The sequence below is a fragment of the Ceratotherium simum genome, chromosome 26 (genome assembly GCF_057802395.1).
Source record: "Ceratotherium simum simum isolate JZ-2026a chromosome 26, ASM5780239v1, whole genome shotgun sequence".
Taxonomy (NCBI): domain Eukaryota; kingdom Metazoa; phylum Chordata; class Mammalia; order Perissodactyla; family Rhinocerotidae; genus Ceratotherium; species Ceratotherium simum.
Genome location: NC_141925.1, coordinates 36,051,859 through 36,064,713, shown reverse-complemented (window position 1 = coordinate 36,064,713; position 12,855 = coordinate 36,051,859). Strand labels below are relative to the sequence as shown.

At 55.0% G+C, this 12,855-nt stretch overlaps 1 protein-coding gene across 1 annotated transcript in view; it reads left to right on the top strand.

The window, feature by feature from the left end:
- Nucleotides 1-1,325: 1,325 nt before the first annotated feature.
- The window catches only part of TNRC18 (trinucleotide repeat containing 18), an 89,692-nt gene continuing 78,162 nt past the window's right edge, over nucleotides 1,326-12,855 (top strand). Inside the window, 2 exon segments of the mRNA XM_087417500.1 lie at nucleotides 1,326-1,726; nucleotides 3,622-4,054. Coding sequence (XP_087273626.1) covers nucleotides 3,868-4,054 — 187 coding nt within the window. The 5' untranslated portion in view covers nucleotides 1,326-1,726; nucleotides 3,622-3,867.

Sequence of the window (12,855 nt, the reverse complement as noted above, 5' to 3'; positions counted from 1 at the left end):
AAGAAGGTTGCCGCGAGCAGCTCCCGGCGACTCAACCCAGAAAGGATTTTGCTGAAAGCGCAAAATAAAAGTACAAAGTCTGGGGGATTGGGGCTCCCCTCCCCCTTCGGCCGCCGCGGCCAGCCAAGCACTTTTTGGGCTTGGCCGCTGCTTCCTCTGAGCTCAACAGATTTTTTTTTCCCGGTCTCGCCCTCCCTGGAGGGAGCGCGGCGGATGGAAGGCGAGAGAGGCCCCCAGCCAAGAGGTTTTTAATATTACACTTTAATAGGTTTCAGAAGGCCCCGTGGAGAAATGCTAATAGGCTGAAATGTCAGAATCGAGAGGGAGTCAGTTCGCGCTCAGCCGATCTAATCCTTTTTTTCTGCTCTGATTTTTTTAGGGGGGAGAGAAGGGGAGGGGAGCGCCCACGCAAAGAGAGCTTTGGGGAGGGGCGCGCTGTGCGAAGCGCCGCAGCCCCGGCCCGGGCCAAGCAGGGGGCGCGCCCCGGCCCGCGTTTCTATAGGAACCCCTTTTAGAAGATTAGAGACTCACCCGCTGCCCGCCGCCGCGGCCTCTCCAAAATATTAATCAGTAACCATCTGACACCGCGTTTCAGGGAGGGACCCGCAGGCCGGGGCTAGGAAAACGGCCTTCTCGCCTGCCCATCCCACCCAACCGGGCTGCTCGGGAAGAGGGAATGAATCGCTGCTTTGTTTTAAAAGGGAGGGGGGGAAAAAGGGAAAAAGCAGCCCTTGTCTGTTTTGGCGTCTCCGCCGCGCGTTCTAGAAGGCGCGCCCTAGGGGAGGTGGGGGGCTGGGGCCCCGGAGTGGGGTACAGCGCGCCGGGCCCCAGGCCCTTCCCCGGCCCGCTCGGCTTGTCACCTCCTCCTGCGAGCAGGAAGCTGACAGGCGGCCCATTAAACCGCGCCTTGCAAAGCCCTGGATTGCGGCGACAACCATCTTCCTCTATTTTGATCGCTCAGCCCAGACGCTGGGGGAGGAGGGGAGGAAAAGGGAGGAGAAGGAGGAAGGGGGGGTCCGAGCTGGTGGAGGGGGAGGGCTGCCTAGAAACGGCCCGGAAAAATTCTCACCACCAGTTTTGATCATTCAGCCCCGCCGAGGGGAGCCTGGAAACTGCTGGAGCCCCTTGGTCCGTAATTGGTTTTATAGGAATGGCTGAGGGCCAAGGTGTTTACATGCGCGTGATTGGCGGCGCGCGCGGCCAATGAGTGGAGGCCGGGGGCCGGCCTGGGGGGGAGGCGGGCGCCGGGGAACAATGCGTGTTTCTTCGCCCGAGAGTACTCCCCTCCCCCAGCCGCCCCCTCCCCCCTGCGCTGGCTTTTTTTTTTTTTTTAGATCCAGCGAGAGGAACTTGAAAGGGGGGTTGTGTAATGTACCTTTTCCAATCCCGGGCTGTATATGGAGATTTGGGATTCTTTAAACCGGCGCTACCTGGATTTTATTAAAAAGCGGGGAGCTCGGCGGGAGGAAAGCTGGCTTTTCCGGGGGCTGCGGGAGCCCGGCCGCGGGAGGGCGGAGGAGTTGGCGCGCCGAGCGCTCGGCCCGGGGAGCGGTTTTCTACCAAAAAAAGGAAAGGCGGGCAAAAAGTGTGAGGCGGCTGCGGGTGGCGAAGGGGAGCAGCGGCCGCGGGATGGCGGGCAGCACGGGCGCCTAGCCGCGCCGGGAGCCGGGGCCGCCACCGGAGTCGCCGTCGCCAGAGCCCGGACCCGGGAGCCCCGCCGCGCCAGGTACGCCGCCGGGACGCCCGCCCGCCGCTGGCCGGGCGTGATGGTCTCCAAACTTCTCCAGCTTGTCCTCCATCCTGCCTCCCCCTCAGGGTGCGCCGGGGATCCCCGCAGTTCTCCGACCGCCGAGAACGGAATCGGGGACCAGGGCCGGCGAGGTGGGGGCGCCCTGGGAGGGGTTGGGGCAGGCCGTTGCGCCCCGGGCGCCCACCTGAACCCCCAGCCCCGCTCCAGCCCGCCCAGCCGGGCCGAGGGGCGTCGGTTCCCTTCTCGGTTCCCAGCAGGCGGCGGGGGAGCCAGGGACGCCGAGACGTTTTCGATTATAGGCTGTTTTTAATTAAAAGCCGGAATTCAGCCATTTTAACTGCATTTAAGAGGGGGAGAAAAGTAGGGAGAACGCAGCGGAGCCCGCAGATGGCCGAGCCAGCTTCTGCCGGAGCGAGGGTGTTTCGGGGGGCTTCACCCCGACTTCCCCTAAGTGGGGCGCCAGGGCATGCTCCGAAGCGCTGGGTTTTAAAAGAAAGCTACATAAAGAACATTTTTAAAAAAATCACGGAAAGCTCATCGCCTCCTTAGAACATGTATCCTCGGATGTGGCGATCTTAGATTTTTCCAAAGTAAACGCGGATCTGGTAACCAGAGCCTGATGGGAGGGAGAGAAGGAGGGGGTGTTTGTAACCAAAACCGGGTAAAAATAAGCACCCTTAGCAAAGTTGGAGAAGGAGGCTGGGGGGCTTTGGGCTGAGGGGGTCGGCAGCTCGGGGGGCTGGGCTCCGGTCGCGGGGTGCAGGGCGCAGGGCGGGCACCCGGGAGCCGGTGGCTTTGGCGTGATCCAACGCTCTACGAGCGTCCGGGCCTCCCGGAATCAGGCATCCGAGCTGCTGCGGGCAGACGGAGAGCGAGGGCGGGATTGGCTCCGAGACCCCCCCCCCACGGGAATCGGCAAACGACAAATCTTTTAAACAAACAGCTTTAAACTGGAACTACAGGGGGATTTACCCAACGCTGGGGAAGGCGCCCCTCGGTCGGCCTGCGCTGCGAAGCTCTCCTTTGTAGGTTATTTTTGGGGTTGGGGGGAAGCTGGGGTAGGAGCGAGACCCTTGAGCCCCTTCCTTCCCCTCTGACGCCCCCTAAATCTCCCGCGCCAGGCCACGTCCTCGGGCCGCAGGATTCCCAGGCCAGGGCGTTGGAAAATGAAACCAAAGCTTGTTTTGAAGGATTCTTGCCAGTCCTCGGGCGAGAATGCCACGTCTCGGGGCCTTGGACCTAGACTCTGCGACTCCCAGTGGCCCAAAGGGGGCGGCGGGAAGGAGCGGCGAGTCTCCTTAAAAATAACAAGCTCGCTTTGCACCTCTCTTCCGAAAAATACCCCACGAATTTGACGGCTCCAGGCGAGCTCGGGGAAACCAAACTCAGAAAAGGGAGGCGAAGGCCCCCAAAGGTTAAATATTAAACTTTCCGGATCAGGCAGTGACATAGTGTTTAGAGAGACATTTCAAACTGCTCATGGAAAGGTTTTACGGTTTGAAACCCCGGAGCATGTGACGCCGACAAATCAAACCTACTCGGAGGTTTGTATTTATTAAGTCCGGGCGCGGCCGAGGGGCCTTCCCCAGCTTCGGGAGGACGCGTAAGCCGCCGAGGCAGAGTCCGGGCAGGGGCGCAGCGCGCCACCGGCCACTTCTGAGTCGGGTCCCCGGGAGCCTGAAGCTGCCGGAGGAAGGAACATGGATTTTTACTTTTTATGGAAAAGGGGCTACTCTCGATTTCATTTCTGGCCACCAGATTGGCAGCCCCCGATCCCGAACGTTAAGACGACTTTCTGAAACTTGTTTCTTTTTTCCCCCCCGTTTGTCCCCTTCTGTTTCTTCCGCGGCCCGTCTCCTCTCTCCGCCAAGACGCCGTGTGCGCTGCCTTGCGCAGCTCCGCCTGGCCGCCCGGAGGGGCCCCACCGCCAGCCGCCTGTGCGCCCCGGGCTGCGGGCCCGCCGCCGAGCGCAAGCCCCGCTGGCCGCCGCCGCCATGCACGCCGCGGAGCCCCCGCCGCCCGAGGACTCTGGGACTACGCCGAGGCCGAACTTTTAGGTCCCACTGAGCGAGGCCCTCGGGCCGGGTGGGGGGCTGGCCGCGGCACTCCCGCGGAGGATGGATGGCCGAGACTTCGGGCCCCCGCGGTCCGTGCACGGCCCCCCGCCGCCGCTGCTGTCCAGCCTGGCCATGGATAGCCACCGCGTGGGCGCGGCCACGGCCGGTCGCCTGCCCGCCTCGGGCTTGCCCGGCCCGCTGCCGCCGGGGAAGTACATGGCCGGCCTCAACCTCCACCCGCACCCGGGTAAGTGCCCTGCGCTATGCTCGTCCTTTCCTCTCCCTCCGGGATCTTGGGGAGGGAGACCTGGGAAAAACTACTCGGTCTGTCCCAGCCGTTTGCGACGGGGACGCGGCGCCCCCCTCTCCTTTAGCCGGTCCAGGGGAGTGCAGGCAGGCTCAGCTCCCGGGGCAGGGAGACCCCTGGGCTCAGAGCAGAGGCCAGTACGGAGGCCCCGGCGGAGAGGGGCGCGCGGCTCGCTGCCTTCCCAGGCGAACCAGTCTCTCCCAAGGCGCACGTGTCTGGCGAAATCGGAGCCACTAGGGACGATTCCAACCCTCGAGCCCCTGCGGCACGAGCCTGGGCTGGAGTTTTTAAAATCTGGGCAAGAAAAGAACAAACCAGCCCCACATCCTTTGAGACTTCTGCTGCCCGAACTCGAATCCTTTTCTTGGCAAACGCCCCTGCTGGCGCCGGTGGGCCGGAGTTCCGTTCCTGGCTCTTCCACTCGTGCGGTGCGGGGTCTCAGGCCAGCCCCAGCGGTTTTGGGGGTGCGGGGAGGACGATGACCCCAGTCCTGGGACCACGGCCTCTGGCAGGTGGGCAGAGGCGTTTGGAAGATCCCTTGTCCGCCGGGAAGAGAACGGCGGTCTCAGGACCCACACCCCGTAGGAGGGCAGCGACCCCGGCCCCAAGGAACCCTTGCTCTCCGGTGGGAAGGCGGGGGCACAGCGCGGCAGGGACGCAGAAACCGGGCCGCCGCCATCCCGAAGGAAGCGGCGCAGGAGTGGACCGGGCCGGGCAAGAGCGGCCGAGGAAAAACCTTGGGTCTGACATCGAACCGCTAAAGGAGATGGCCGAGAAGGCCCAGCGGCCTCCGCTGTTTCCGAGGGGCTAGCCAGGCTCGGTGGGACAGCACCGGAGAGGGAGAAACTTGCCCCGGGCTGGCCTCGGAGCTCCAGCCGGGCGGGGTGGGAAGGGAGACGCGCGGCCTCCAGACCTGCCCTCGGCCGCCACAGGAGACCCGGTCCCTCCTCCCCGCGCTGCCTTCAGCTTCTGTGCCTGGCGTCCCACGGTCCAACTTCTAAAAACTCCACCTTTCCCACTTCAAAGTGTAGTCTAGGACTCTTGCGATTTCTCAGGGATCCCCGACGCTCTCCTCCGCCTTGGGATCTTGGAGGGGACACCTCTGGCCGCAGCGCTGCCGTGGCCCTAACCCCCAACTCTGCCCGCTGGGCAGTGCTCGCGGGTTTTGCCTCTTGGGTTTTTTCCTGGAACTTTTCAGGAACCTGAGTCCCCGGGCTCGGCGGGACAAAGGGCCTTTGTGAGGCTGGGCGGGGGAGGGGCACGCGCAGGCCGGGAGCGCGGAGATCCCCGACGGCGGGAGCGCGAGGACCGCCGGGTCGTGGCCCCCAGGAACTAGAGGCTGCATTCTGCCAGGAGGGCTCGACGAGCGCGAGGGTTTTCTTCCAAGTGGTGCGCTTCAGGCAAAGGACCTTAGAGAGATCCTAGGGGAAGGGTTGGGGGCGGCCCTGGGGTACAAAGGGCCACTTGAGCCGTCCCCTTTTGCGTGTCCCCAGAGGCTGCGGTAATTTTTGTTTGCGTGTCTTTTGAGCTCATCTAGTCACTCGGGCCGACCCGGGGTGGTGGCAGAATTCCGTGGCCTGGGAGTCAGATCCCGGGTCTTCCTGGCTGGCGGGGCCTTCGCTTGCCTTCCGAGAGTCAGGGAGAGGGCGCCGAAGACTCTCCTGCTCGGATCTGGCTCGGGCCTGGCAGAGACCAGGTGCCCTAATCGAAAGCCGAGACAACAGCCACTACTCCTGGGGCGCCTCTACGTGTGCGCACTGTGCCTGGCCGCGTCTAACCAAACGCAGCAGTGGGAGCGCCCTACGCCCATTAGGTAGATGAGGAGGCTGAGGCAGGAGAGGCCAAGCGACGTGACCGAGGCAGACAGGACCAGAAGTCCAGCAGGAGGTGGTTGCAGAGACCTGTCTCGGCGCCTCCGCCTCCTGCTTTAGGAGCTGCCTGACTTCTGCATGCTGGGCTTTAGGAGCTGCCTGACTTCTGCATGCTGGGCGGCTGAGGTCACGAAGGAAATAGCAGGCGGGAGCGGGAAGCGCTGCCCCTTGGCCTGTGCTCACTCGGGAGGGAAGGATGGGGGGCTGGCGCTGACCCTTGCTGCCCCCACCTTGAGTGGTGCACAGAGACCTCGGACCCCAGGCCAACGCCCAGAGCGGAGCCCGGTGCTAATCCCATTAGCCAGGAGGTGGGGAGCCTGCTCCGCATTCACTGCTTGGGGTGGGGCCGGATTACAAATTCCTCAACCCAGCACCCCACTCCCGTTTCTTTGCGGGGTGCAGGTGCTAAATTTTCTCTTTCAACACCCTCTCCTTCTTGGCTGTCAGCTCCTTAGGTCTCGCCAGCGTTATCAGACCCATCTTTACTTGTTTATTTTTGTACTGGGAAGCCTGGAGAGGCTGAGCCATTTGCCCGGGGTCACACAGCAAGGGAGTGAGAGGCCGTGTTACCTCTGGACTCCGGCGTGGGCGGGAGCGCCTGGTGGATGAGTCCTAGGCAGAGGGAGTTGCCTTGGGACAGCTGGAGGGGACCCTGGCTGGGGTGTGGCTGGAACCCCATCAAGGAAGGTGTTGACAGGGGTTGCCGCTGCATCGTGGGTCCAGACCAAGGGGTTTGGCTCTTTTCTCTGCAGGAGAAGAGGTGAAATCAAGAATGATGGTGTTGGGGATGAAGGGTGGCTTTATTTGTCCAGTAACCTTGAGTATTGTAGTGTGAGCCCTTAAATGTTCACAGCAGTAAGTGAAATGGACACATAAGTGACAAGCACCTGGTAGGCCTGCCTCTGCTCTGGGGTTTGAGGCCTGGACTCAGTCCTCACGTTGCAATTAAAGAACTATTAGCAGGATTTTGTACTTGGCTGTTTATTCTCCCTGTCCCCACTCCTGGGGCTGGCCCCTGGAGAGTATGTGAATGGGGGGTGGGACCAAGGACCAGGATGGGGAGGCCCTGCACTTTGGACTGGCCAGTGGACAATAGGGGGCCTCAGACCTTCTCCAGGATCGGATTAGCTCTATCTGTGGAATCCAGCCTGGCAGCCTACTAGGACTGGTTTAAAAAGATTAATCAGTGGGACTGGCTGGTGGAGTGAGGTGATCCCAAAGATAAGGGAGATTTGCTGGGTCCTTCCTGGTCTGGTCAGAGGCACAAGGGAGGCTGGGGGAGGTTCTGGAATGTGGAAGGGCCTCCCGGGCCCCCTGACTCTCTGAGCCTCCTGGTTCTTCAGCTCTCTACTCCGGTGCTCCCCTTTCCATGCTTGTTCATTTACTCAGCGGATGACTTCCAAGGGCTTCCTGCGTGCCAGGCACCGCCCTGGCCCTGGGAATCCAGCAGTGACCAAACAGACGAAAATCTTTGCCCTCATTGGAGCTCCCGTCCTAGTGTGGGGCCAAGCAGTAAACACACAAATCAGCAGAGGAGATCATTTTAAATAGAGATTCAGGTCGTGAAGGAAAGAGAGTGGGGGTGTCTGTTTTGGCCTGAGTGGTGAGTTAGGGCCTGTGAGCCTGAGAGTGCCCAGAGCTGGGGGGAGGTGGGAAGGGGGCCTTGGGAGGAGGGTGGGATCCTGCAGCTCCCTGAAGGCCAGTAATGAAGTCTTGGAATTTCAAACGGAGGAATGAGAGGGCATTGGAGGGTTTTAAACAGAGGGAGTGACTCAAATGGAGGGACATTTTATAGAACTGGTCTGGACTCAAAAAATGTCAATGGCATGCAAGACAAAGGAAGGCTGAGCACTGTTCCTGATTAAAAGAGACAAAAAATGTGATAGCAGAAGGCAATGTGTGGCCCTTGATTGGATCTCGGAGCAGGGAAGAAATTACTCTAAAGGACATCATCAGGGCAATTGACGACATTGGAATATGGACCAATATGGACCGTAGATTAGCTGATAGTATCAAATCAATATTATGTTTCATGAAGTTGATAACGGCGCTGTGGTTATGTAAGAGAATGTCCTTGCTCTTAGGAAGTGGGAACACTGAAATGTTTAGGGGCAAGGGGCGTGATGTCCATGATTTACTCTCAGGAATGGCTCAGGAAGAGAAAAGATAAAATCTACAATTTATGTATATGGGAGACGAAGACCCAGTGACATCACACAACAGCGTGAGACGGCAGTTCACAATTGCAGGACCCGGGCAAGGTCTTGTGGCCATTCCTTGTACTGTTTCAAACTTTTCTCTGAGTTTGAAATTATTTCAAAATAAGCATTTAACAGAATCAGTCTGGGTTGCCACCTGGAGACTGTCTGGTAGACGGGGAGAGAGGCCAGTGACCAGTCAGTGGCGAGGAGGCGGTAGTGACCAGGGAGTGAGGCTGGAGGTGGCAAGGGTCTGGTGCCTCGTGGAGGTGGGGCTGCTAAGGTAACTGTGGCTGGGCGCGGGCCGAGGAGGAGGATGACGGCTGGGCTTGCCGGAAGTGCTGCTTGGGGAGGAATGGGAGGGACGGGTTTGGGGAGAGGGCCGTGTTGGGCATTCTTGATTTGGATGTGGCTGGCGTGGGGTGCTCTTGGCTCCCGGCACGGACCGGTCTGCGGTCTGATCTGACTTAACTCTCACCCAGACTCCAGCCCCATCGCTGTGACCACCCCTGTCCTCCGCTTCCCAGGCCAGCTTGTGAGGGGACCGATGGGAGCTGCTGCCAGGACAGGTCTTGGGTCTCCCCAGGGCTAGGGTCCGTACTACATCGGCTGCCCACAGAGGCCTGGCATCTGACTTTGGAGGAAATCGAGGCCTTTAGGTGGGAACCGCCAAAGCTCCTTGCCACCTTTGCATGCCACGAATGCACCCACTGTCTGCATCCGAGGTTCCTTCATGAGCTCGTAAAGGGATGGACCCTCAGCCCAGAACAAAAAACCCACTTCACACACTCTCATTAGCAATTTTGCACATTCTGGGCCTTCCTGAGCCAGCTGAGATTTCTGCCCTTTAATATCCAGATGAAGAATTGCTGTATCTGAGGCAGGATGGCCTAGGGGCTGAGGTTCAATCTGGCTTCTGCACTTACTAGCCGTGTGATGATCTCTAAGCCTTGATTTTCTCAGCTATAACATGGGTCCAGGGGCCAGCCTGGTGGCATAGTGGTTAAGTTCATGTGCTCTGCTTCTGTGGCCCAGGGTTCGTGGGCCTGGATCCTGTGTGCGGACCTACACACTGCTCATCAAGCCATGCTGTGGCGGTGTCCTACATACAAAATAGAAGAAGATGGGCACGGATGTTAGCTCAGGGGGAATGTTCCTCAAGGAAAAAGAGGAAGATTGGCAACAGATGCTAGCTCAAGGCTGTTCTTCCTCACCAAAAAAAAAAAAAAAGGTCCATTAGTGGTATTGAATTCATTCGGTTCTTGTGACGTTTGAATGAGTAAGTGCCAGCTAGGTCCCTCACAGAGATACGGCCCTCTGCAAGTTACAGTAAAAGTGACTGCTGTAATTACAATTATCATTAACTTATGACTCACAAATCCTTTGCTCAAGTCTGGTCCTCTCTGAGGGCCTCTGGAATTCTGTTTTAAGCCCCTTTGCATGGTCCACAGCCTCCTTAGATTCCGGGGTCCCAACCTGAACTCATCATTTTTATTTTATTTTTCTCCTTTTTTTTATGTGTAACAGATACCCTGTAAAATGCTTCAATCTTGAGTGTTCAGTATATTGCATTCTTAGAAGATGAACACACCTGTGTAACCACCAGCTAGCTCAAGATCAGGACCTTTCCAGCATCTAGAGGGCTCCCTCTGCTGTCTGCTAATCGCTATCTACCCACCCCCAACATCATTCTTATTTCTTTTCTACAGTTTTGCCTGTTTTTGAACTTTCTATAAGTGGAATCATACAACTTGCCCTTTGTTATTCTGGCTTCTTTCACTCAAAATTATCTTTGTGAGATTCATCCATATCACGTGTAGCAGTCATTTGTTATTTCTCATTGCTGTATAGTATTCCATCACATAAATCGAGCACAGTTCATCCACTCGCCTGTGGATGGGCATTCAGGTTCTTTCCAGTATTTGCTGTGAATAGTGCTGCTATGAACGTGGCCTTTCGGTGCCCATAGGTGCACGTTTCTTTGGAGATACGTATGGTCTCTGAAAGTGGAATTGCTCAGTCACAGGGTATATGTTGGGTCAGCTTTAGTAGCCATGAGTTTTCCAGTGGTTGCACCATTGCACATTCCCAGCAGCAACATTCCAGTAGCTCCAAGTCTCCGCCAACACTTGATATTGTCTATTTCTTTAAATTCTATTCATTCTGGTGAGTATGTAGTAATATCTAATTGTGTGTGTGTGTTTAAACTTTTTTCCTCATTTATTTTTTTAAGCTTGTTGAGGAATCCTTTGCATACTGTGAAATTCACCTGTTGAAAGTGTACAGTCCTGCTTTATGCTTAATATAAACTTTAGAGGAAAAGTTTCACATCATCTGAAAAGTCAGTGTTAGAAGGATTATAAGGAAAACCAGGAATCCTCTGCCCCCTGTCTCCCCGTTCCCGATTCCCACTTTCACCTCTTTTGGCTGTTTCTTTTGCCTTTTTCATCCATATTTGTAAGTAATAACCTCCTTCCACTGCTAGTTATTTTTTAGTTTTTGAGCTTCCTCTGTCGACTTCCATGGAAGGTGAGGATTTTGAGTCTGCATCCTGTCTCTTGCATTAATTACTGTGAGACTGTGGACAAGTGTCTTCACCTCTTGCACCTTGGTTTTCTCATCTTTAAAATGGGGGTTAGGGGCCGGCCCGGTGGCACAAGCAGTTAAGTGCGTGTACTCCGCTGCGGCAGCCTGGGGATCGCCGGTTCGGATCCTGGGCGCGCACCGACGCACTGCTTGGCAAGCCATGCTGTGGCGGCATCCCATATAAAGTGGAGGAAGATGGGCACGGGTGTTAGCCCAGGGCCAGTCTTCCTCAGCAAAAAAAAAAAAAAAAAAAAAAAAGAGGATTGGCAGATGTTAGCACAGGGCTGATCTCCTAACAAAAAATAAATAAGTAAATAAATAAAATGGGGGTTAATAATAGGATCTACTTCATGAGATGGTTGTGAGGATTAAGTGAATACATGGAAAGCATTTAAAACAGTATCTGGAGTATAATAAGCACTTAGTAAATGTTTATTATTGTTGTTGTAACATTACACCCCCTGCCCATTTCTACTCTCTCTGTGCCCCCAGTATGTGTGAAATACTGTTTTATTTTTATGGCTCTGGCTTTGTAAATATTGTTTATATTTGAGCCAAGTGGTATAATAAAATTCATTTCCTTATTTCCTAGAGTTATTAATTGCTTCTTTTTTCTCATTTGCTGGGATCTCTGAGAATCTGTCTTCCGGTCTCTTGGCACACTTTTCATTTGGTCAGATCTGTTGAATGATCAATCTTTTCTGGGAGATTACCTTCCTGGAATTTTCCATCTTCCTGCTCTAATCTGGTTTGCCTGGTGCTTGGGCCTCTTGTGGAGCTGTCATCCTTCCAACTCCCCTTCCCTCTCTGCTGTGTTGGATCTCCTGTTTCCTGATTCCCATGCCTTCCTTTTTCCTGCTTGACTTCCCTGTTTTGGTGGAGCACATCCTGCAGTAGCTTTCTGTGAAAGAGTACGTGGAAGGCAAATTTTTTTGAGGCCTTGTATGCTTGAAAATCCCTTTATTCTACCTTCACACTTGACTGGCATTTTGGAAATAATTTCCCCCTAGCGTTTTGAAGGAATGGCAACATCACCTAAATTCCACTATTACTTTTGAGAAGTGTGATGCTATTTTGATTCTTGATCTTTGTATGTGAACTTTTTTTAGAACCACATAATCGTTCTGTGGTTCTGAAATTCATATATACACCCTGCTGCTTACTAGCCGTGTGGCCTTGGACACGTTACCGAACCTGCTATGCTTCAGTTTTCTCTTTTGCAAAATAAATAATAGTGCTTACTTTTACTTTCGTAAAAGGTTTGTATGAGGACTAAAGGAGTTTATGTACATAAATGCCTGCAACATTGCTTGGCGCAAAGGAAGCCCCATAGATATTATTGTTATTATTCTTTCATCACTGGTGTTCTGAAATTTCATGTTTTGTGCTCTGCTGTGGGTCCTTTTGCACCTGTTGTGATGGGTGCTCCATAGGCCTTATCAATCTGGAAACTCAAGTCCGTCAGTCTGAACTTTTTTTGAATTACTATTAATTTTATTTGTATTTTATAATTTCCTTCCCACCAATTTTGCTATTCTCTCTAGCGCTCCTATTAGATGTTGTGTGTCCTGGACTGATCATCTACTTTTCTTGAACTTTCTTTGCTATCTTCTATCTCTTTGTTTCTTCTGCTTTCTAGGAGATCTTCTCAGCCGTCTCTTCTAACCCTTCAATTTAGTTTTTTAATTAGGCTGTCATTTTTAATTTCTGGGAATTCTTTCTTATGATCTGGGTGCTCCTCTTATCCTTTTTTTTTTTTTTTAATAGCATCCTGTTCTTGTTTCATGGATACATTAGTTCTCATCACTTTGGAGGATATTAATTGTATTTTTTTCTGGAATTTTCTTCTCTCAGGCATTGCCCCTGATCTTCTGGATCTGTTTTTTTTCTCATTTGTCCTTCAGAGTGGAGACTTCTGCAGGTGTCTAGTAACTGATTATCTGGTGTCTCTTCGTATTTAAGCAAGAGCCGCTAACAGGCTGGTGGGACTCAGATCCGAGGATGGGACTTGACCGTTGCAGAACTCCCTGAGTGTGTCTGTAGGTCTCTCCTTTCCGCCAGTCTCCCAGGCAGGGTTCCCATTTCG